General features: G+C 35.3%; 1 protein-coding gene across 4 annotated transcripts in view; it reads right to left on the reverse strand.

Moving 5' to 3' along the window:
* Nucleotides 1-26,289, reverse strand: part of macrod2 (mono-ADP ribosylhydrolase 2) — a 465,786-nt gene that overhangs the window by 435,548 nt on the left and 3,949 nt on the right. For all 4 annotated transcript variants that reach the window (XM_044137275.1, XM_044137273.1, XM_044137274.1 and 1 more), the window contains exons 3-4: nt 21,661-21,759; nt 20,297-20,413 (exon numbers count right to left, since the gene is read on the reverse strand). In XM_044137275.1, the coding sequence (XP_043993210.1) occupies nt 20,297-20,413; nt 21,661-21,759 (216 nt within the window). The remainder of the gene's footprint in view (nt 1-20,296; nt 20,414-21,660; nt 21,760-26,289) is intronic.

Genomic DNA, 26,289 nt, shown 5'->3' on the forward strand with positions numbered 1-26,289 from the left:
TTTGCTCATTTAGTGATGTTTGGGGTGTCTATCCTTCTAGTATGCACCTCCCGCCTGTTGGCCTCTTGCTGTGAACTTGACAGAGAATGCTGTCTTACTGTCATAAATGTACCAATAAAACATGGAAATTCTGTCGTCAACTAACGGTGTTTCCAGCTTTGCACAACGCTTTGTACAGATAAGAGAATATCAAACCTCTCACTGGTTCCTTCCCACTGAAAGATTATATAACAGAAAACTGACAGATCTGCCATAAAATGTTCATGTCAGATGGAGAGCATTTGTGTAAATTTATTTTTTTTAGGAAATCAGTGATAACCTTCAGAAAAGATACCCCTAATAACACAATACTGAGTTCATGAGACTGATGTGACAATGGATTTTAGCAATGTTTAGGGAACAAATTAAAAATGAAGCATTTTTCCTTTTTTTCCCTCCTCTCCTCATGAATAAATGTGTTTTAAAGAATCACATTTGACTAGTTTACAAGGCATGGGAACTACCACAAGGAGATGCTCACTATGTATGAAGTTTTGTTGACTAGTAAATGCTCTGGTGTTTTTATGCACACATACAAATTAAAATTGCAATTTTTAAGTTATTTTAGTTGTGCATTTCTTTGAATTCGAGTACACAATCTTTAATAACTAAATATTTTTGTATGCAAAACATTTTCCCTTGCTATACAGTTTGTTTTTGTATAAAAGGACAAGCTTCAACTTGCCTGCTGTCACTTTGCTACTAGTACACCTGAATTTCACCACTTAAGGACAATAAAAGTTTGCTTTTTTTGCGTTTCATTGTATTCATATTATCCACTCACCATTACCAGACTAAGTCACATCTTAACAGTAACCAAATACTGCTCAACAGAAGTCAGTAAAAGTTGGCTAAATTTAGTAGACGTCTTTGAGAAAACAGGCTTATCGGATGGACTATTGTCCCTTTTGGCCCTCATGCTCTTTAGAGAAACAAATTCGGACATGCTAATTTTTGCTGGTTAATTGGTCAGAATCAGAGAGAGCTAGCAGTTTCACTGAAGTGCAACTCTTGACTTGCAAACTGCAATTATAAAGCTTAGCATCATTAATAGAAGGAGTGATGGTATTGCTCCTAAAGTTTCCATGTCATGATTTGTCCAAAACCCAGCTTTGCTCCTCTTGCAAGCAGAAAAAATAAATATGAGTGATCCATAGTACTACTCCACAGAATGTGACATAAAAAGTAGAGAAACTCTGACTGAAAGAGGTCTCTTGCTTGTGTAAGCTTGTAAGGTGGATTTTAATGTGTAGCTGCTAAAGCTGTCGGTCAGTGATGGTGGTATTATAATTATGGAAACCAAATGATTGCAATGATTGAAATTAATATCATTGCACTATTTCTGATGTTTTGGGAAGCATTTTTTTTTTTTTTTTCTTTTTAAGCTTTCTTGTTAAAGAGCTACTACTTCAACCTTTATGGGAAAGTTTAGTTGTTTTTGATTTGTGTGTCTAAAACTTTGATTTACCTTCATCCTGGAAACTGTGCCATGTGTAACAGAATGCAACAAAAATTATCATTTTTATTATATGGGAGGTTTTCATTTGTGTTAACGCAAACTGTGCTTCAACCTTTGCCTTTTGAAGTTACCTGTTTTTAGGAATCTGTGCCCATAATAAAATTTTAATCATGTCAAACATGCTACTTTCTTTCAACAATAGGAACCTAAATAAACACTAAGAGATCACAGGAATATTCAATGTGCAAAAACTGCCTACATAATGTTGATGGCATTCTATTTCTCTGCTAATGAATACATGGCATTTGAATAGAATTTTGACTTTATGTTAAAGCCAAAAAGCTGCCTCAAATGTTTTACTAAGAAAGGGGAATGACATGAATGAAACATGCCGTCAACAACTTGACGCAGGAACTGTGGACTCTCTGATGCACTATTTGGCAGAATAAAGCACAGCCCCATTTTCATTTATGAAGATTAATCTGCACAATTTTGAGACTTTTCCATCAACTCTGTGGGTACAAAAACACAAGAACAAGGCTGAAAGACAACCTGTGAGCATGTATCCTCCTAATTCTCAACATAATAACATGAAAGAACATGCTTCTCTAGGGAGAAGCTTTTAAGAGCACACTTTGGAGCAGCGAGATGGAAAAGAAAGCCTACCTAAGCAGCCCGTATATGAAAACTCTTAGGCAGCTAAAGTCAGTGCAAGATATGCAAGTCAATAGCTTTGATGAAAAGTAAGATTTCTTCTTAATAATTGTGATTAATAAAAAGATTAGAAATCAATTCTGTAGAATTTCTACAAACAAGTAACATGAACATTTAAAGGAAAAAGCTTGGTCTTATGTTAATGTGGAATTTAAAGTCTAATGAAAGCTGAACCACCAATAACAAATTACTTCTTTCTCATTTCAGGGTGACCATTTGAATAGCATAAAAGAAGAGCAAAGACTTGTTGCAGGAAGGAATACATTTTGATTATACTGCAGTTTTTTGTTGCTGCTGTTTGTGTGTAAAAATGTCTGAGTAGTAGGGAAATGATTAATCAGATCAGGGTGTGTAAAACATTGGTGATACTTATTTAATAATTTAAAACTGAGATGTATCATTTCTGTATCATAAATACATAAATCAATAGCATGTACTTTGCTGCACCTTGAGTTCAACAAAAATCTTAGAAATGCTTGATTTGATGCATAAATTGTGATAATCTGCAGATTTCTTTATTTTCATTTGAATTCAAAATTACAACATCTGAGATGCATTATGTTCCTTACTACTGGTAAAAATCTGAATTGGTAGGTCAGTCCTTAAAACCCCCCAGCTTTCTAGAAGAAAAAAAAATCTCCTCAGTGAAAACCTCCAACAATCAGAGAAAACATTTTTCTCCACCAACAATCACATGCAATATCCTCCTAGGAAAAAAAAGAATGTTGTGCGACAAGAAGACAATACAAATCCAAAATATTTGCAACTTTGTCTGAATTTAATTTCCCACAGAGGCATTTTTTTTAATTATTATTATTTTATCCACATACCAGGCAAAGAACAGCCATAAAAAAAAATAAAAAAAAGTGTTAGCATCTACATATGTTGACACAACACAACAGACGGTTGTGATTGAAGCACCAGCTGGTGTTTGGAGTGAAACCCTAAACCTAGTTTACCATAATGAAATTCACAGAGGGAGGCGCTCCTCAAGGCATGTTGCTTTACTTGGCTTCTTAACACATCCAAACCTGAAACACACATTAATTTTGGGGACAAATATAACATCTCCCAAGTTGCTTCACCAAAGTAGCACTTTATGTGTTTGCACAGCTTGCAGGAGGCTCTGCTGAAAAAACTGAAAATCTGAAGCCAACCTGGACGTGTACAGCTAAATCAATAACTTTTATCTTAAAAGCCAAATTATGCTAGGATTGGTAAACATTCTTTTCACCATCTCTGTGTTACACATTGTTTTTTTATCTGCTTTACCAGGAGGATGCGAAGGGTAGAATAAAACCATCTGAACTAAATATTTTTGTAGCCATCATGGAGAGTTACATTTCCTCCAAACTGAAAGATTTATTCTCCCTGCCATCAACCAAATTCCCCATTCTGACACAAATTTTAAATCTAGGTTGGACTACAGATTTTTTAGCTCAACATTATATGGTAGACAGATTTTGAGGTACCCAAGGTACAAATTCAAATGACTCATAATTTTCTGTAAACTGGCAACACTGCATACCTTGCATTCCTTTTGAATATTCTGTAAGTGCTCTATGAAAAAAAAGTGAGTAGATTGGCAAATTTCTGCAAATAATTTGGAATTACATTCCACAGAAAAATATGTAAATACTAAGTCTGAATAGTCTGTATACAAAATACTTTCTCACAACGTTAATATTTACCGTTCTATCAGTTTGCACTTTTCAAAAGCTTTGCACATTGCGGTTCGCATTTTATTGCATGCATGTCTTTTTGAATAAAATATGTCTGAGCAGAACTATTGTGTGAAGGTAATACTGTATATGGGGTTAAATTTATTCATTATTATATTTTTCAGCTTATTTCTGAGATACATCAGTAGAATGGAGTCCAAATAGCACCTAAACGTTTTCCCATCCTGACCTGCACTAAGATGCCTCCTCATTAATTATGTGTGCTAGTAAGTATTAATTGGCCAATGTTTAACTGAGTTGTCTTTTACATTGTAATGAACATGAGGCTCTTTCACAAAATTTTACTCCTTCACCCACCAGAGCTTCTCCAAGCAGGGGTCCAACACTGTCACGAGCACTACTGGATGTGATGGAAAAATAGTCTTATTTTCAGACCTTAATCCATCTATGTATTCCATTAATTTCCATTTTATATTTTTTTCCTCAAACCATCCATCAATATTTCCATCATGGCTTGACAGCCACTATCCATCTATTTTTTCTTACAGCCGTACATTGTCTATGCCTGCTTGTCCTTACGGGGTCGGAGGTCGCAGAGGGTCTGGTACGTATTGGGCAGGAGATATATGTATAAATATGTATGTGGTGCAAATTTATACTTTATTTTCATATTTCTACTAATAATGGGCAAGAGGATTAATAAATCTTGAAATTTTGAAACTGGAGAAAGGGAGAAAATGTATGGGGACAACAACGAGTTTCCAAATTAAAATAAATACTTGCTGCCCTTATGTTTTCCTTAAAAGAGAAAGTCAATGTCAATTGAATGTCATTGTACAAGAAAAGCCAAATTATTCAGATTTTATACAGGGCCAAACAATACAGGGCAGAAACCTTAAACTATCAAACAATTGTGTGGAGGTGAAAAAAAGGCCAGCAATAAGAATGATAAGAGAGTTAAAAAATTTTGTACTGCATTGTTTGATTTTGAACTATCAATACACTTTGTTTCAGAAGATGTAGAAAATAATTTTTCAAAATGTGAAAAGATAGAATGTTTCACCCTTCCTGAATATCATTTAACCATAATACATTAATTTGCAATTTATGAATTATTCAACAAGGACTGCATGATGACAATTAGTCAGATTAACCAAGACAACACAAGAATATTCAAATGCAAGGTGAAAGAATATAATTTTGATCTTATCACGCAGCATTGTTTTTAAAGGATTATGATGTACTTTCATAGGCAGAACTGTAAAGATGGCTTATTTATTAGGTTATCAGAGAATTACATGTTGGGATAGAACAGACTGTAACTGTAGTAATGTTTATTGGTCTAATTATGCACATATTCCATCTGCTTTTGCAATAAAAAAGGAAAATTAAGTAGCAGCGTTCCCTTTATGCTGCTGTATTGTTCCTATGCACTCAGACTCAATTCAAGTATTTAATTTTCTAGAATTTAAAAGTGATGAGGCAACCTTTTTAAAATAATCTTAATTACTAAGCAAAGGTTTAATTTTTAATTTTTTAAATGGAGTTTAAAGGAGAAATTTAAATAAAAGTAGACTATATAGTAATAAGATTGTTTTATATTTTCTTTGTTATTGCATTTGACAACTTTTTTGGTCATTTGGTAATATTGGTTTTCATGTGTTATTTTTTCCACCTGTGTGGTTGAATAAAAAAACTGCTCTATATTCAACATCTGTTGTCAAAACATCTTCTAAAACATAATAAAATTACTGTTATCTGCTGCAATGTAATGCATTTCATTAACAATATGGCAAAGCCCCCCGAGAGACTATTGCCTGGAAGATGGCCATGTGGTGCGTGATTATCTGGGGAACATGAAAAATTAAATCTGTTTCGAGTACACGGTATCCCTCCTGTGAGTCTCCCATCTTCCCTAACATCCTTCTAATTCCTGTTTACAATTTTATTCCCAGACCTGACAGCCTTAAGTGCTTCTGACATACAGGATGCACACTACATTGCTAGATAACTAGAGATTCATCTTCATCTCCATCTACACATGTATTGCTACACATCTGCCGGAATTACCAGATTTCTTGGCCTGAGGGAAAATAAATGATGTTTCTATTCTATTCTATTTGTCTCTACATGACTATCACTACTGGACAGGGCTGCTCTGAAGCATTAATATGACTTCCAGGCAGTAACAAGGTTTCCTTCAGTTATTGTAAAAATGTTGCATCGACGATGACTTTAAAGAAATTTTACTTTGTAAATTATCGCCTTGCAATTGGGCCAGTGTCTCTTTAAGAAACTCTTACTTTTTCTGACACTCTGCCTTCAGGAAGTTATCACAACATCACTCCTCTATTAAACCTGCAACAATAATTTTAATCAGTATCGCGGTGAGAAGTAGCTCATGTAATGAGCTCAGCAGATGAGCAGTTTCACAAAGGTGTTTGCCAATTGCTGCTGGCTAGTTTGAAGGAGCCGAGTGGGGGAGTCGCAGAGGAAGGGTGCTCTGTGAGGGAGAAGCTTGGAAGCTTTGTCCTTGATCCTGTCAAGCATTTTACAAAGCTGAATGGTTGCCAGGGGAGATTCAAGGAATTCTCAAGTATGCATGAAGTAATCAAAGAAATACTCCAGGTATGTCTTTGATGATGGAATAACATAACATGATAAGAATCAAAAAAGTCTAGTATACATATCATCTATTTAGTGTCAATGTTATGGCTGATGACCAATATAAATTCCCTACCCTTATACCATATTAATAAGTTTTAGTCTGTTACTACATTACTATTGAAACTGTGTATTGAATATTTCTGTATATAAACTGGATCAGTTTGTAAAGTGCTTAGAATTGACAACTGATATGAAATGTACTGATATAACTTTATTTATCCATGTGCCAGAAATTTATAAGTACCATTAACATCTATTTTATATTCACAAAACTAAACTGTTTTAGAATTAAGTGTGCATAAAATTACTCTTGGTGTCCAATTGTGCTTAAATAAATAATATGTACAGCGAAAAAGAACTGAAATATTAGCAATGTATTCAGAGAAGTCTTTAAGAGCGGTTATCCACAATAGCTAAAAACAACACAATCCCACCCACAGAACTGGGATTTCAGCTGCATCAACACTGTCTCTTGGAAGCTCTAATCTGCTTTGTTTGTGCATGGAACAGGGACAGAGATTCTATTAAAGAGATAAAATAGTTGCCATAGCCAACTGATGCATCGAGGGCCAGTGAAATTACAACCCTTACTTGAGTGGGTTTCACTAAAGTCACTTATTTGCCCATTTCATCATGCTAATGGCAGAAGCCATCATCCCATTATAGCGCCACAGCTGAGCGGGGTTAAACAAATGCAGTTTGTTTGAGGTTGCCTTGCTTCCAAGTCAGGTTTCACTGTTCTCTCCCCAGTACATCACAACAAATCATCACCTTGTCTATAACTACTCTATATATGCATCCTCTTTGCCTCTTTGAACCTTGCTGCATTAACCACCTCTGCACTGTAAGACTACTTAAGGCACAAGGATGCTTTTATCAATGCTTTTAACAGAGATTCTTTGGCATGCAGCTCTATTGTGAAAGTGAAATCCCACCTTATCTTCAAGCAAAATTTAAATGTCTCTGCTCTTTTAGAGTTGGCATAACATTTTAACCATATGACTAAAAATTATGTATGCATAGGAAGTTATCGCCATAACAACCCTCTTAAATGAGCAGCAGAATATGAAAAAATCCTTCAAGAAGCTGTAAAATCTTATGTTGTGCAATAAATAACATTTTGGCACGTCTGGGCCAAATGGGTCCCAGTTTTAAAAAAACAAATAGAGTTCATTACTTCTGCTTGTTTCCAGAGTTGTTACATTAAACACCAACTTGTGTTGTAAGCCCTTAAAACGAATAACTCAATAATACCAAATAAAAATCACATCACTCGGACATTTTGTACATTGCTCATCATTTATCATCTGTCAACAGATCCTAGTCTGGTTTCTATTACCATTTCACTAAACAAAGATCTTTGTATATAATGAGTCCACATTCTCTAAGCCCCGCAGTAACCACACAATCACTTATGTCAACACAAGGGAAATCCATTTCATCAGGATGTCCAGTCAGTGCTTCATTACCATACACAGGGGCAACAACTGTGCAGCCATGTGGTCCCTGAGAGCAGCTGCTGATCACTAGAGTGCACAGTATTAGTAGAACTTCACTGTAACGTACAGTTTCTAGACATATTCAATTTAAAACAAAATGTTCATGTGTGAAATAAAATAAAACTTAGTCTTCCAACATTGTATTCCTGCCTCACCCCTGACACCATGTGTGGTTGTGTTTGGGTTACAAAACAGGAAATATCAAGAAAAGGTACTGTTTACTTGAAAAGCTCATCATGACTTTGTTAAAAAAAAAAGGTCAGAGTTTTTTATCTGCCCTCATGATTTAGAAAAGGCTGTTTTGTTCCTATAAGTGAAAAATTATAAAAGGATTATGGCTTCTGTTTAGAGACTTTCAAAAGGTGATGTGTGGTTTTAAACTAAAGAATTTGTTTAATCTAAAGAATTGGAGAAACAAAACAGTTTAGAAATATATAGAAGGTACAGAAATGCTTCTTTAAAATAGTGTCATGTCTGCAATTTCTGCATTTTACAGGAGCAGCCAACAAAATTAACTGCAGCTTAGTTGTTGTATTTTAATCTCTTCTGCTGATGGTCAGCAGATAGATGTCACAAAAAAAGGAAATGAAAATTTCAGCTCAAATAAAAGGAACAAGGTACTTTAAAATCTAGCAGGAAGGAAAACATATTACCAAATATTTCAAACTATAAACATAAAATTTCTAATATTTCTATACAACCAACAGTAAGAAACCAAAGAATTACAGATTATGAAGAATACAGAGACTGATACCTTATAATAAAATTGTTGGCTGAATTTTCTGGTTTAATCTATGTTTGGCAGAGATTATAATTATGGCTCACTGCTTGACTTGTGTTGTATGAATTGACTTGAAATTTTTTTTTAGATGTTGAATAGAGAAAACTATTACATTATATTAGACTCTGGCAGTAGTTTTGATTGATTTGTGCATTTTGTTTTCTCTTTTGACTCTATATATAAAATCTAAGGTTTAAAGTAATCTAAGGTTTTCCAAGCTGTAAGGTTCATATAATAATGCAGCAGCTGCACACCAACTGTCAGTTGCTGGCTCAAAAAAATATTACTGCCTTGCTGAAAACATTACATTTAACAAAAAAGCAGAAATAGTCGTTGCATGTAAACTGTATACTTCCTCGTCTCTCTTATCAATTCTGCTTGTAAACTACCGTGAGGAAAGTATTAGCAGCATGTCAGTTGACTGCAGCTGATTGCAGGCAGGCTACAAAGCAAATGGTAATACTCATTAACCAGCTAATGTTGGCTTCTTTTACCAATGTTGCTATATCAGAACATCAAAAGGTTGCATTAATCTGTGCAATTAGCATAAGTTACTGCAAAATTTACTTATATATTTTATTGTTGAACTACAATAACAATTACATCTGGGAGTTGTGGAGTACTTAGATTATGTTACACATTTTGTTTCTATTTGTAACAATGTAAAAATATTTTACATACTTGTAGAGATACAGTAACCGTTTGCCTAAGCAAAACTAACTTTAAAATTCCTCTCTGTACTGCCAAAAATAAAACTTTAAAGCTTTTTAAAATATTTTAGCTGAACATGTTAAATGATGCACCGCTTGGTACTTCAGTTCTATTGTAAAAAGTTTGGCATAAAGGAAAAAAAAAAAAAGAACTTTAAAAAGCAAGTTAAACATCTTACATTTCTTTTTTTCCATTTCTGGCAATGTAGAAGTGAAATATTTACTCTTGAGTCTGTTTTTAAATTTATACAGGATGTGATATAGTCTAAGTTTTGTTTTTTGTTTTTTCAAGATAAAAAGTGTCAGGTGCACTTTTAGTTTGCCCTACATATCTTATAAGAATCAGCCGCTGGAAATCTAACAGCCACATCCTTCAGAGATTTAGTGGTAACTGTGATTCTTAAAAGCATTAAAATGGCCATCTGAGAGCTCCCTTTATGAACATGGCCCCTGGTTCCCTTAGAGAAACTTGTGCAATACTGAACGAACTGCCCAGGGTTAAAGGAATTGCATTCTCATTTAAAGCTACTGACAAAAAACATCACAGTCCCTCATTCCAGTTGCTCAGAGGCGCTTTTGTAAAGAGCCATTTTTCTGTATAGCAAAGAGAAAGGAGGGGAAGAAAGCGAAGAGGACATTTTGTATCTCTGTAAGAACGCTGATGTTCTCTGCTGAATTTTGACAGAGACTTAGACACAGTAACGATGAACCATATTATTTTATTCATGAAACAATAGAGCCACATTTTCCATGTTTAAAAGCATTTATAAAAACAGTAATGCGACACTAAAGCAAGAAAGGAGCAGATAGAGTCTCTGGAGAAAGAAAAGAACATTTCTTGCCAAAATCAGTGTTTTATATTTCTCTACTTATAGTATTATGTTGCTCATTAACTGGACCATTACCATTACCTTTCCACTATAGAAAACCTTGCCACTGTAAGCACGTAACCAAGGAGCTCATTAATATTTCTGCTAAGGCGTACACTTTTAGAGGATGGCTGTGTTCAGAGTTTACAACATTTTTCCGAATTGAGGAGGACTAAAGCTCAAATTAGAGGAACTGAGTAAAACAAGAATAGAAAGTGGGAAAAATGACCTGAAAGTCAAAAAGGGGCTGTGCATCAACCAGTGAATCACTGATTCACAACAATTCAGAGTAGACTGCCTGAGGATAGTGTGGAAACAGTCAGAGATCCAGAGTTGATTTCAATCCAAACAGAACCAGAAAAAAAGTCTCCTCTTTTAGAAGCAGAGCAATCACTTCCTCTTTCATGCACAAAACTATTCACCTGACAGATCCTAACCACAGCCAGAAAAGGTATGAAGTGAAGCCAATCTCCTAGTTTTTCAATTATGATTTAAAAACTGAAATCTTGCTCTGAACTTGTTGCTAAAATAGTTTACCAAGAAAAAGCACTTAAACCAAAAAATAAAAAAATAAAAAAATAGGCTGCAGAAAAAAAAGTATTTGAAAATCTAGGGGAAGTTTTGGAATTTCCACTTGTCACCAATAAGTTTTCTAAAGGAACATCTGTGAAGAAAAAGCTATAAAAAAGGGGCATTTATCCATTTGAAAAGCTGTACCAGCAAAGGCTTCCCGGCTCTGCCACTTAGCAAACAAATCATTGATACTTAGCTGGAGTCACATTGCCCCCTACAGGACAATGAATAAATGTCTTCATAGACATGCATTTATTGTTAAATGAACTGATTTAACTAGAGATGTAATTGCTTTCCACTACTTATATCACTGCATCCGTCTGTGTGAGTTCAAATCTAACATGAACTATAAGGAATATGAGGAAGAGCAGGTAAGGTGGTATTCATTTTCAGAAATATTTTAATAAACTGCTACAAGTGAAATATTTTAAACAAATATTTAAAATATTTAAAATCACAGAAAAAGTTAAACTAAAAGAAATCTAGAGAAGAAACCTAGATGAAATCAGAGGAGAGGATAACCCATCAATTGGTTTAGCACCTGAGTTCAGATTCCCACAGAGATTGCAGAGAAGAATCTTGTCCTCATTCTGAACCTCTCTCAAATGTGATCCGATTAACGGGAGCGCTAAGTGCAGGACCCAACGTAACCCACTAACAGGAGTCATTTCACTGTTCATCAGAGCAGCAAGTTCTCTCAGGTAGAGGCATTGATCGTCCTCCTCAGTGTGACAGCGTAACAATCACAAGTTTGTTGAAGAAGTTACCAGGCCCCTGTTATGGTTTCTGTGGTTCCATCAGTGGAGCCTGAATGTTGCAACCAAAATACCGAAACAGCTTCAGGAAACTCAGTGTAAAGATCTATGAAAGTATTTCACTGAAGTTGGCTTATTTTAGTCCAGAATCACATAAAAGTTTTACTTATTTTTACTTGCAAATCAATTGTTTCAATTAGTGCCCAAAAGTTCCTCAGTGATCTGGGACAAGTAAGTTTTTAACCACCTCTAATTTATTTGCATTCATATGTATAGTGAACCACTGCCTAGTTGCAATTTTTTTCTGTCAAATGTAGCTCCAAAATATTTGTGGAAAATCCACCTGTTTTCAGGCTTCTTATAGAGCATACCCAACATTTTTTTTTTTTTTTAAATTCAGCTCTAGCTGAAATACCAAATACAGTGCTACTCAACACGCTGATGTTTGATATTTGCAAAATGGCCAAACATCTTCCTTGGTGCTGACTGGTTGAGCCCACAAGAGACTGCCAATAAGGAAGACAGAGGTCATCAGCTTCTGCAGTTTACTTTGTGAGTATTAATGAATATTAAAGAATATTTGGTAACAATTAAAATAAGCATTCGTAAGCAAGTTTAGGCGGGATCTCAATTATTCAAGAAATTTAACCATCTACGGGGGTCGTGGTTTTTATCCTCTACGAATATTGGAGGTCTGCTTTCTTTATACAATCCTGGCCTGAATAACCAACCGGGATTATCACTGGCCACACCACACACCCAAAGCAAAACACAAGCCCATCCCAACTGAGGAAATCTAATCCAAAGATGGGTTCCCAGTAAGGTTAGGGTAGGGTTAGTGGTGATTGTGGTTAGAGTAAAAGGTCTGTTCTCAGAAAATGAATTTAAGTCTCCCGAAGTGATGAAAAGAGAGCTGTGTGTGTTCCTGTGTGCACAACAGTAATTCCATCTTTACACCACTAGACAACAGAATGAAAGAAATAAAGAGAAGAGGGATAGAGTAAATTGCACATAGCTGGGAGCAAGGAGGTTATGGCACAAGGTGTGAATCTCCAGAAAGAATGATGGGCATATTGAGCCAGACTCCCCAGGGGCTGAGCATGTGGAGCAGCATGTTCATGGCTGGACAGAAAACCTAATGTAGAGTCTGTTGTGACACGATCCTTTCAGAGAAGCTTTCAAAGTGGTGTTTTATCACCTAAGAAAATAAATGGAGAACTGAAGTTTTTTATTGAAAATGTGATGCCAGATTTAATGTGCGAGTCGGTTTGGTTTTAGTGCTGTGTCTTTTCCTCCTTCACCTATGGTGGAAAGAAGCTATTCCCCAATAAATAATGCAGCACTCTCCCATAAGGCTTATGACACAAGAGTTCAACAGTCACTGGATATTATTCAGCATACACTTGTACTCATGTTGCATTTACAAAACTAGAGTATAACAAAAACATACAAGTAGGACTGAGCCAGGCAAACAATTTACCCAACATTTAAAGCACTAACAAAGAAAACCTCTATCCTCACAGAAAACTGAGGTTTTATACACAAACTGGTGAACTCTACATAGGTTTTATTATTATATAGACCATTTTTACAGCTATAGCAGCTTAATTTCCTGTGGGAAGAAAAGGTTTAGGACACATCGTCTTGAAAATGAATTGTGAGAATATTTGACCAGTCTTCCAGGAGAGCATGTGTGAGGTCAAGTATTAAGGTTGGACAAGAAGGCCTAATCATTTTCTCTTTGGATGCAAAGGGTTTATGTGGACACTCTGATTCTTTTACACCAAACTCACGCATTCATGTCTTTAACATTGCTCTGTACACTGGTGGACAGTCATATTGGTTCAAGAAGGGGCCATTCCTCAGAAGAATAACAATTTCCCAGATGCCTTGATATGCTATAACATTAAGGCTTGAACTTGTGCCAAGCCTCAACCCTCACTAAAAAACTTCGAGGCTTGATCCTTCACTTCAGAAAACATAAAAAAATCTTTAGAGTACTTTGCTTGTATGCATTAATCACTCCATCTTACACTTTGCATTGCATTTAGAGATGTAAAGTTTGGTTGCAGCTGCTAGGCAACAAAAACCCTCACCACACAATCCATGACCTTATGTCCACACAAAGTTTACAGGTCTGTAGCCATTTACTGTCCAAACAGTTGCAGACTTCTGGGCTCTGTGTGCATTAGCTTTTGCAGTTCCTGAAAGACATTTTTTTCATGGCCTTCAAGTTGCTTTTAATCCCAAAGTGCCTCCACTTTGTTATGATACCAAATAGTTGCTGAGTAAATTTCACAAAAGGACTTAGTGAACAGGTGGCATCTCAGCACCATGATTAAATTCCCCGAGCTCCTGAGACCAACCCAATCTTTTATGAATGCTTATAAAAGCAATCTGCACGCATAGGTGCTTTATTTTAAACACATGTGGCCACTTAAAGTGATTGAAACACCTGGATTCAGTGATTTGGAGAGTTTCTTGGTATAATGTATTTTTCTGCAAACTATTTGTGATTCACATGCAAGAGAAAAGAGTAGATGTTTGGCTATCAGACAAATGTGATGGAAATTCCATCAAATGGTGGAAAACATCATGACAGTTCTGTTAAAATTCCCCCAGAAAATATATGAAAATAACTGCCAATATGATGACACTGTAATAAAATGTGTTGCATTATTAATCAATGGTGTTATGGCCTGGCCTCTTGAGGCTGTGCAGGCTCCTTTTGTTACGCAGGTTCAGCCGTGAGAGCACACATTCCTGATTGGCTACCTGGAGGCTGCAGGAGACCTGCTGCTCCATTGGATCAGCAAAGCCAATCAGACGCTGATGAGGCCCACCTGCACAATATAAAAACCTCCTAAAAATCATTCCTCCAGTGGGGCAGCTAGCAGAAAGAGGTTTTGTAAAGCTGACCCCCACCTTTGGTGTTTGAGAACTGCTTTGGGCAGTTTGAACAGTTTTGTTCTTGAATCTTTTGCTAAGACATTTGAACCCGTTTTAGATAAATCTATATACAAGCTAGAGGCTCATGTTGGGAGTTTTGGTGCTCCCTTTTGTCCTTTCTTTTGGGTTGTTTTGAGTTACTTTAGACTGACTTGTTTGAACATTTTGTAATTTAATTTGCCCTAAACTTTCTTGAATTTGTTGGTCATTTTCTTTTGTTTTAATTGGGTTAAGTTGTATTGTGTTTTGGTTTGGTGAAACCATCTTTTTTGTAATAAAACATTTTACATTCCACTTTTTTCTCTGGACACATTTTTTATGTTACCGCCCCTGTACCCCTGGACCTTGGGGGCGTAACAATGGTCAATTCACCACTTTCTGTGTAATAGTCACATTTCCAAATCTAGGGCAATGTGGGGCTGAATTTTATATGGGGATAGTCTTTCTGTCAGTTTAAAAATTTCTATGTTTCTATGCAGCAATATTTTCTTTTATACATTACATTACTGAAAATGAAAGAAAAAGCATGGAATATGTGTTCATTAAAGCAAAATTACAATCCCAGAGAAAAAGACTGATTGTTATATCTATAATCCATAGCAGCATTAATACTTTCTGAGGGTCAATAATCACTACAACACAAGGGGCTCTACTCAACTCAGAACCAATTTAATTTCTTGTACTTATCTGTAACCCTAAAGGTTCTTTATAGCACTCATGACCACTTCTGTGCAATTAAAATTGGTTCCTGAATAGATGATCTAATAAAGAAAGATAGGAAGCGTTTACAGTAGATAAAAAGTTAGGATTCGAACCCTGCATAATTATCACAGTCATAAAAATAGCACATCTTCTCCACCTCCCTTTCTAATGAGAATGCTCCGTCAAATTATAAGCACTACATTTTAGAGACCTGGGTTAAAGACATGTAGAATAACTAAAATTAAATACAATGCACACCATCTGACAGCCAAACCTACTTTATTAGGAGATATTTTTGTATAAATGAGTATTTTTTTTCCCACACTTGATTAACTTTGATCTCCTCCTTCTATTTATCACTAATCCAAAATGTACACTGAGGAGCATTTTTACTCAAAAGGAAAATAGTTGTTCTAGCTATCCACACTGTACTGTACCTACACACTGCTATATTTTTAACAAAAAGTTTCATCTAATATTTGACAGCTGCAGAAACAATGATTTAATCTGTAAACTCGGGATGGTTAAGCTCCTTTTTAATTTCTTTAGCAAATTCATCCGACTTCTCTTTGCAAAACTGATCAATTTCAACCAAAAAGAAAAGGAGAAAATTTTTATTTCACTATAAGTATTCTGTAAATGTTGTAGATCCATGATTAGCTTCAACATAATGCAGGACAATATTCTAATCTGTATTTTGCATATATATGGCAGTCTTATGCTCAGATATCAGTCTTTATTCCTCCTTGGTCCATCAATGTTCTTTATCCTTGTAAAAGTCACAAAAATATCACATTAAAGACTTTCTTAAAAACAAAATAGAAAAATCTGCATCATATCAGCAACATAATTTGCATTTTTACTTTTCCTCCGCAATTTCTGGGGTAAAATTCATTCAGCATGTAATTTTTCTGGTTCTTCACTCTTATTTACAGATATCAATAAAAACAAATGACAATATGAAAATTTAATTTGGACAACTTCATGATTCAATATGCATGTGAAATACTGAAATTATGACATCCATTTATATAGAAAAAGGGGACAAAGAACACATCTATTGCCATGTTTAAAAGAGCCTTTTGTGTTCAAAGGAATAGGTACAGAACCTAAAATTAAAGGACACTCAATGATCAAAGCTCTTTCTTTATCACACATAAACACAGTTCGGTTTGATAGCTTTGTTGAATATCACACATAGTGCAGAGAATTTCACAACCCAAACTTTGTAAGCAGTAATTAAATTATTTTGAACACATGGACAAATATTGCATTGGATTCCTTTTTTTTTTGTCTTGGTTTACTAAAAATAATCTATGAAAACAAAACTCAAATTAAAAGGTTTATTAAACAATTTTTAGGAAGAGAAATACTGATGCTGATTATTTTTCTTTTCTCCTCTTCATTAGGCAGAAAAGGCATAAAAATTGTCTTATCATGTAAGCATTCTTCACACACACACACACACCCAAAAAAACACTAATAGTAATTTAAGCTCTGATCTTACTCATTGTTGGAGCCTTGCTGTGCCTGTACTGTCCTTTCCAAAAGGGAAAGGACAGTACAGGCACAGTAAGCGTACTGCACTGCAGTTTATCAGCTGTTCTGCTGTCTTTAGGCTCTCACACAGGTGACAGTGCAAGCTCCTCTTGTGTCACTGCCAGCTAAACAAAATTAAGGAAGAGTTAAAAACTCAATGAGCCTGGTAATTAAATTTTAATGGTGGACATAAAGCAGCCTGACACCCACTTAAAGCTATAGACAGAAACCACATCTGCGACATAATGAGGGAGGAAACTCCTTTCCTCCTTAGCAACCCACACATTCATTGTGTCATCATGGGAAAATTTATCAAGAGAAAAATTCCAATTCCACCTGCTTTTGTAACCAAAATGCTTCACAATATATAAATGTTATAACTTCCTGTCCGTGTCCTTTTGAACATGCAACGTCTAAAGCCTTAAACTACATCAGCAATGCTTTCAGAAATGTGTGCATATTAGGGCCACATTTATAAAACATATAGAAGTGTTAAAAGCCCTAGTTTTTTATTGCAGTGGCAAAATGTTACACTCAATTATACATGAAGAAAATCCTATTTCAGTTTATTATTCAGTTGTAAAAAAAACTCATAAGTCGAGAAATGTTTAATTTTAAAGTAACAAGTGGCAAAATTATTGTTTCTACTAATAAACCCAACAAAAAAAAACTATAAACATAACCATTTTTATATTCACAGTTTACAACTTATAAATATGATGTCTTTTTTTCTGCTGCTTTTTGCTGGCTTGTTCAACTTAAAGCTCTCTGTTCAATAACTATAGCAAACATGTGGCCAGTTGGGGACACCAGGTGTCCAAAAAAACAGCTGGATTGTTGTGGACAACATGCCATCTATACGTCTGCTAGTTGCTTAAAAGTGATTCAAAGACCAGAGAAAGGACTTTCTGTCCAGACAAACATTTAGAACTTGCTAGATAGATACTATTGGGACTGGTTATGTTTGTCAAATGAGACTAAGGTTTTTTAGAAAAAAATACCAAAAGTGGGTTTACCATAAAACAATGAAAAGCATTTAATTCCCACATTCTAGTACAGTGGATGATCCGTACTGCAATAGTACCCTGCAATATTTGTGAAACCACAAAGCCATCATGAACTTGTGGAAAAACCTGGATATTTTAAACTTTTTTTAAAAAATGTGGGTTTTGCCAGAAAACTATAAATTGGTCATCAGTGGATCTTTCAACAGACACTTTGGTCAAATTTAACACTCAACACTTCACAGAACAATTTCAACTGTAATTTATGCTGACAATATGTTAGGCTTTTTTACTCCCATTTTCCTATAATTCATAGATTGCTGATGTGAAGTCTAAATGAGAAACAGCAAGACAAGATGAAAATACAGCAGGCAAAATATTAGTAGCAATGTACAGATGAAAGTAAAAAAGTCAGACAAGTTGTCCAATGGGTTTTTTCCACCCCCAAATCTATTACTAAATATTTGGAAAAGGGCTACAACAACATGTCAGCACGTGCATCGTTTATATAACTCAGTGACATTAGTTAGAATAAATAACTTTTGTCAATGAAAAAAAATTGCACAGAACATTGCATTCACATGCAAATTATTTTTCGACCAAAACTGCAGTGCAAGGCTCAAGGAGACAGTAAGTAACTCTGGACAGCAAAGTTTAGCACTTTATATTCCTATCAGTCCTGCCACCTGTGCAAAAAGCAACCAGACCACCAGAGAGAATAGAGTATCAGGGAGACAAATTCTCAAAAATCATAAAGGCCCACAGAAAGCCCTTTGAACCTTTCAGACCTCGTGATGGTCCGCTAAACAACGGATTGCCTCTAGGCCACAATGGAGCTTAATCACAGCCTGAATGTTTGGCAGCATTAACTGATGAGCTAACCTGCCTGCACAGAATGAAGAATTCAACTGTTACAGAAAAACCTGATATTTACTCTGAGACCAGAACCCTGACATTGTAATGCTCTTTACCTCCCAATTACCAAATGCAACATGTATTTTATAACAAAGACAGGGAGAAATAGGAACTTATTCTAAAGTTTTTCTATATCTGTACTAAAACAATCAAAAAACAAAATTTAAGGTTCATAAAGGACCTAATATGGCATTCTCTATATTTACTGGAACCCACAGTACACATCCTTAAAGAACTTTAAAAAAAAATTATGTTTTATTGGACTAGAATTATCTAACACTGGCTTTTTTTTTAAAAATCCACTTTTTTAATTCTTTAAAAGATTTTACTCAAAGTTAATCAGATCATCTTTAAGATTTCCATATTAGTAATCTTGTTTCTATGTACCGTAATATAATTTTGTTCAGCAATATGCTATTCAACTCGGCCAAATGTGTGTTTCTCATATTGAGTCATGAGGAGTTTATAGATGAATAGCTGTTTTTCTTTTTGCCATTTCCTGTCTACAATTAGAGAAAGGGTAAAAAGTTTACCACAACTATTAGGATGAATAAGATTCAGTGAAAAATCTCATCTATCTTGTCACCATGCATGGCAAGGAGGATGTTAAGAGAGGTTTAAAAATCATAAAAGTTCACTCGTCAAAGCAAAGAGTAGGATCATGGAGCCACCAAGTCTCTGCAACATAAATCAAGTAGAATAAAGAGACAAATGGTTCACCAAGGTGAATATTTTAGGCTTGTTACCCATATTTACAGTAATTACACAGCAGATATTCGGTTTTCACGTTATCACAATACTCTAACAAAACACCACACTGCTTGACTTATGATAAGAGCTCTTCACCTCTTTGTGTTAAAAGGTCAAAATGCTGATCATACAAAACAGCTTCCATGACATTTAAATGTCTCCGGTATTTTTAAATGTTCCAAGTTTGTCTGTAATATTATGTTGATGAATAAGCAGTGTTCTTCAGTCCTGATTAAATGCGTTCCGAAAGATTTGATTAACCTCTTTAAAGTCAATGTTTTGTTTTTTAAGTTTAAGTGGTTTATATTTGCATTGCACAAGAAAGGGGGAGAAAAAGGAATATGGAGAGTGGGGAGGGGAACATCTGTAGCAAAGGTCAGGTTCGAATATCAGATGACTGTGCCGAGGACAGTCAGTTTTCTTTACCAGAAAAACCTTTCAGGATCAAACAGATCAAACATGTGACCTAACAAAAGACAAGAAAAGAAGAAAACTGCCATACAACTTAAATTATGGTAAGCAAGACCAAGTACACTTACTTGACTTGCCTTATCACACACCACTCCTGTAACACCTCCAGAACCAGTTATTCTTTATGTTCACCAGCAGAGGGCAGTAAAACACAACTTAAAGCTAAACTTCAGACAAAAAACCAGCAGCTTAAAAGGGTTAGAGGGCAGAGCTCCTACCAGCATTGACTATGGCATCCACCTCCAGGACAGTAATATCACCCTTGTAGAGAGATACTTTATCACCGAGGCCTCCTCCACCTGTGAGCTCCTTCTCATCAACGTCTTTGTTCCCGGCTGAAGTAACAAACAGAAACATGCCACCAAGCATGTAATGGAGTTAGATATCAGCTGGATATTTGAAAAGAGCTTGCAGATGTGCTCAAAAAGGCATTAAAGTTCACTTTAATGTGTAGATGATAAACAATTGGTTTCATATCAAACAGCAACATTTCCTAGAGTAGCAAAACTCAAAAAAATAAAAAAATAAAAAGTAAAGTCCAAAAATATTTCATCATGAAATGAGCTGACTGGACAGAAAAAGAAATGTCAAAGAATTAATAACTTTACCTCCATTCACAAATAAGATATAAAGCATGTTGATGAGTGTTAGTAAAATAAATTTTGTTTCCTTTTAACACTGAATGCAATCTTAAATACTTGATGTGACATAAGCACATCGACATAGGTTTTTTAGAATAATGCAGAGAAAGTTTTTGGTAAAGACATGTAAAAAGTCAAATAAATTAATCTTTTATAGCACTAGCGTAAACCACAGAGTAAAAACCAAACCTTTAATTTAAGGATGGTTAAGTTGGTAAAACAAAATTCTGTTTGAAGAAAGAATTATTTGTAACTAAAATCACTGGTTGCACAATTACAGATACTCTGTCAATATTTTGTACCAAGCCCTATTGCCAAAAGGACAGCATGAAAGTCTAATGACATTCATTGAGGTTGGAGCAGTCAGATTTTTGGCTTTTCCTTTCTAAATCATCCTTGGCTCTCTCTCATGCCTTCATGCCTTCTTTCCCACTCTGCTCCCACAGGTTTTCCAACTGACAAACCAATTCAGTGTTAATTTGCCCATACATTTTGGATCAATATCATGTTTAAATCACCCAATGACCTACTTCTAATTTTTCTGTAGACCACCAGATTTTTATTGAAGTTGTCCTGTTATCTGAAGAGCTCATGATCGCATTAACTCTCACAAGTAGCTGTATGCAATATTTCAAACTGCAATCATTTCAATATCAGTGTTTTTAGCATCATAGTTGCAAAGGTCTGCATTGATGTAATATTTGATGGGTTGCTACCGTTAAAAGGACTATTCATTAACAAACTGCATGCAAATATATCTGTACTTTTACTATTCTTGATGCACAAATCTTAAGCTTACAAAAAGTGGTGGGAAAAATCTCATGATGCAAAATCAGAAGGAAGGCTTGTGTAAAAAAAAAAAAAAAAAAGAAAAAGAAAAGCTACCATCCTCCACCAACTTGGCATTCAGCACCTTAAATAACAAACAGAAAGTCTCTTACATCTATTTTCCTCTCTCCAAGTTGGAATGTCATCCAGTTGTGTAAAACCTTTACGATACTCCTTGCGCCTCTCCTCTCGATCTAGCTGAAGGAGTCGTTCTGTGAACAAAACGCAAACAAAAAGTTCTGTGACAAACTCTTTTTCTTCCAAAATAAACATTTGATATTCCATCTCTACCATAGAGGTCAGTATAACCTTGACTGTTACTATTCACTAGTGCTTTTATGCCAGTATAGACAATTTACTATTAAAAAAAATAAATAAAAATTCACCCAGAAAGAGGTGAACCCTAAGCTCTCCCATTGCCTTTCTTTCATGATGTTGTAACTAATCAGTAAACCTTTATAACTACTTACCCTGGAGATCCATCCACTCAGTGTGAAGCATTTTTTTTCTACATAATCTTTTAGATTTGAAAATTACCTCCATTATAAATAACTGACATTACAAAACTTTGGATTGCCCTGTTTATATGCCCCTTTTCTGATGTGATAATCATTTTGTTCACCTCTCTTCTTGAATACTTAGCCACTTTACAATCACATACTGTGATACAATTTGTTAGGGAAACAAAAGAAGTGAGTCATTTTGACATATGCCTCTTAAACTTTGTGAGATTATATTGAAAGTCTTAACTAGATTTAAGTCTGACATTAACTGGGCTATAACTAACACATTAGTATTCTTGGGTCTACACCAGCATTTCTCAACTGGTGAGTCCTGACCCAAAGATGGGTCATACACCCATTTTCAATTAGTTGTGAGCAATTGCATGGACAGAAAATGATGAGGAAAAAACCATAGTGGATTGTTGATTAAACCTACAGCAGGTAGTCATGATTCCTTGTAATGAGAGTTGGTATTTGTTTGTTTCACACCACAGAAGAGGACATGAAGTTTGTTAAATGCCAATCAATCATAGCAAAAGGCTTAAACTTTGTAAGACCAGTTTTCTGAGAAACAAAGGGATGGTTATATGTGCAACACCTGTGAAATAAGCATGGAAATCATAACTAAAAGTCAGCTGGGCAGGCTATCATACAAAATTTGCTAAAGTAAGCTTTCCTCAGTTCTTCCCTTGCTACTCGAGCCCCAGCCATTCAGCACCTGTGTCTATGAGAGCAGCTTTTCAGCTCTGGTTCAGCTGAAGAAAAACAACAGAAAGAGACTGGATATTGAGCTTAACCTCAGAGTTGGATTGTGTGGTATATCTCCAGACTCTGAGGCTCTAATCAGGAGCAAAAAATGTGTGCAATAAACAGTGACTAAAGAAAGTGACTTTTTTTTACCTTTTGTCTATTGCTGCTTATAGTTTAAGTGAAAATACTTCTAAGGGTTGGGAGATGTTTATTTTATTAAATATGCAAGTAAAACAGCAACAAACTGTTAAAATGACTGTTAGTGATTGCTCTGATTTTCATTTTAGTCTTATGAATCATGCAGGAATAATTGACCAAGATTTAAAAAACTGACAGAAACATTTTCTTTACTTTGGTCATGGAAATCCCAGAGCTAAGTCCTGTTGAGAACCACTGATCTAAACTATTCACTCAAGATCCTCTTTGTATATTTAAGGCTATAGTTTAGCTGGAAGATGGCTAACATGCTCTGAAACCTAACAAGATAACAAGATTTTATTATTGTTTTATTTTTTTTTTAAAGATTACCCTGTGTTTAGGTCCATCCATCTTTCTAGGAACTCTGACTACCTTCCCTGCCCCTGTTGAAGAAAAGCATCCCCATCACATTATTCTGTCACTACCGTGTTTTACTATAGCGAAGCATCCATATGATGTGTAATGTTTCTTTGTATGTTGTAGAAAAGATAGACATTTTGGTCTTATCTAACCAAAGCATCTTTTGCCCCACCTTTGCTATATCTCCTACATATTTGTGCCAGACAGTAATTTCTGGCTTTCTTAATCTCAGTCTTCCATATGACACTAGATTTATGGAGCACACAACTTATATATGTCCTGTCAAGACATTCTACCATCTGTAACTTCTGAAGAGTTGCCATTAGCCTCTTGCCTGGTTGGTTGCCGATTAATGCTCTGTTTGCCAAGCCTTTCAGTTTAGGTGGGCGGTCTTGTCTTTGTAGGTTTTCAATTGTCCCATGGCTTTTTGTTCTCTAATAATGAACTGAATAGTGTTCTGCGAAATTTGTAAAGCTCTGATAGTGCAACCCAGCTTTAAATCTCTCCACAACTTCCTAATATGCCCTGGTCTACATGTTTGTTCACCTATGTTATGTCACACAGGTGAACTCCAGTTACTTTTTTGTTTCTTTGTTTTTGGTTGTTAGAAAGGCGGCTGAAAATAAATTCTTGCCACAATTCCAAATTCGTAATTGTATAAAAAAAAAAATCCTTACAACTTAAGCACAAATTTGAATTACACTAGTACATAAAATTCTAGTAAGGTAACTTGAAAGAGTATAAGAGGTTCTAAATACTTTACCAAAGGACTGTAAAAGAACTTAGGATCAACAATTTGCATCTACTTATAGGTCATAGTAATTTGGGAATAAAGTTACTGTGATATGAAACCTTTAGAGGAAGAAATACTGAGGAAGACCCTAAATATGGAGAAAAATATAACCTTCTTCAGTATATCCCTTTGGCAAGATCTCACAGTCAGCCAGTCATACATTTAAAGTATTACTGCAGTGCAGGGAATCTGTTTTATTCCTAATGTACTATCTTTCCCTATTGCCTACTTTTCTTATTTCCACAGCTGCTGTTATTCTACATGGCTGAATAAAAAGGCAGCTGAACACAGCAAAGCTTTTTGGACTACAATAAAACACTTAGGGTTGAACAATTCATCACTGACAAATTCCAAAGCTTACATACCCTGACAGGTAACTGTCTCTAAATCTATTTTATACAGCATATACACCTGTTAAGATTTGCTGTGCCATAGTTGCAAATGCAGGAGTCAGTCCCCATCATTTGCTAGACATCTTTGAACAGCACAGTATAGTGAAATAAATTAATGGAACTGAGACTGATGGTGGCATTAAATCTGATTTACCATATTTCTTGGAGTCCAAAAGATGCTCTGGTCCCAAGTCAGAAAACCAGTGGGTTTTGTGACCTGTGACCTAGTTGATAACCATTAACGACAAAAGCATAAATAAAAACATAAGTTTCTCTATCCTATGCCTTAAAAACTGAAAGAAACATGCAAGCAAACAGGAATGGCAAAGTTCTATGTGTGACACAAGAGCAACTAAATTATTTATTCCTGCAACTTTTACAAGCTTTATAAATGCACAGCAGCCATATTGAATCTGAGTCAGGAATCACATCAGTGAGACTCAAGTTTTTGTGTGTTCTGTCTGAATTTTGCCTTAGAGTACAAACAGAATAGACAACAAGATAATTTAAAGTTTAACATTCAGTTCTTTAAGTTAATCCAACATTTTGGTATGAATTAATGCACTTACAAAATAGATGTTTCTTCTCCTCCACCTAAATTTAGCCAGTTGTTGAACATTCTTCAGATTATACAATCAATTGATTGGAATGTAAGCACTTGTATTTCTGTCCCAAAACAAATACAGCATCCATAATATTATTAAAATCACTAAAATATTTACTTAGCAGCATTTTTAGTTCAAATGTGAAAATATGTTTTTGCCTAAGAATAATTGATAATTATTCCATCTGAAAATGTTCAATATTTTAAGTACTCATTAATATTTGCTGAAAGTTTCATGGTAATATTTACAAAAATATAGACATCCAGTAAAATAAATAAATCAAATATTGCAATAGATATTCTGTTGTGGGTTGTATGGAAAAGCTTAAAGCAAGTTTGTTTTGGACCTCTCACAGAACTCTGCTCAATCTGTCATTTGGAAATATAAAGGATGACATAAATCCAAACCTACAAAGACATGATGGTGAACCACTGAAATGTGCATAAAAGTGCCTTCACCTGCCCAGTATTTCTCAACTCTGTGGTAAAACTTGAAAAATACTGTCCCAAGAAATATGTCTGAACTTAGGCTGTTTTCCAAAGAAAAATGGTAAAAGTTTCTGCACGTGCAAAGGTGGTAGCGACATACCAAAAAACACTTGTAGCTTTAATAGCAGGGGAAGGTGAGAAACAGAGGCCATCATGAAGTTTTTGTCTTACTTTAATTATGGCTTCATTCTATAATGTGTTTAATAATTCCAAAGCAATGCTCACACAGTGACAAGGATAGAAGTGGCATAATGCTAATTAATGAATTGCAGCTATGTTGTACCTCAGGAAGAGACATGCAATAAAAAAGCTCCAGTGTGAATAAGTCACTAAATAAATATCAGCCAAGTTTGGTTTTCTTTTTGATACTCAACAGGTCCAAGAGGTCTTTCACTCAAACAAGCAGCCCATAAAAAATTTTTCTCTGCATTTAAATACAGGGAACATATTTTTTTTCTAATGCTACTGCAGATTAAAACAACTGAAGTGTTTTATTACAACACTGGTGTTGTTAGTAATTCAGAGGTAGAAAGCCGTTTGTGGTTACCAGGGCATTTATACACCCGGAATTGGCTGCTTGCACCTCACTGAGCTAATGCTGGAGCACGACACAGGTGGAAAACAGGGACCACTAGTTTGTGGCTTTCATTAAA

Source organism: Gambusia affinis, linkage group LG13 (genome assembly GCF_019740435.1).
Source record: "Gambusia affinis linkage group LG13, SWU_Gaff_1.0, whole genome shotgun sequence".
NCBI classification, from domain to species: domain Eukaryota; kingdom Metazoa; phylum Chordata; class Actinopteri; order Cyprinodontiformes; family Poeciliidae; genus Gambusia; species Gambusia affinis.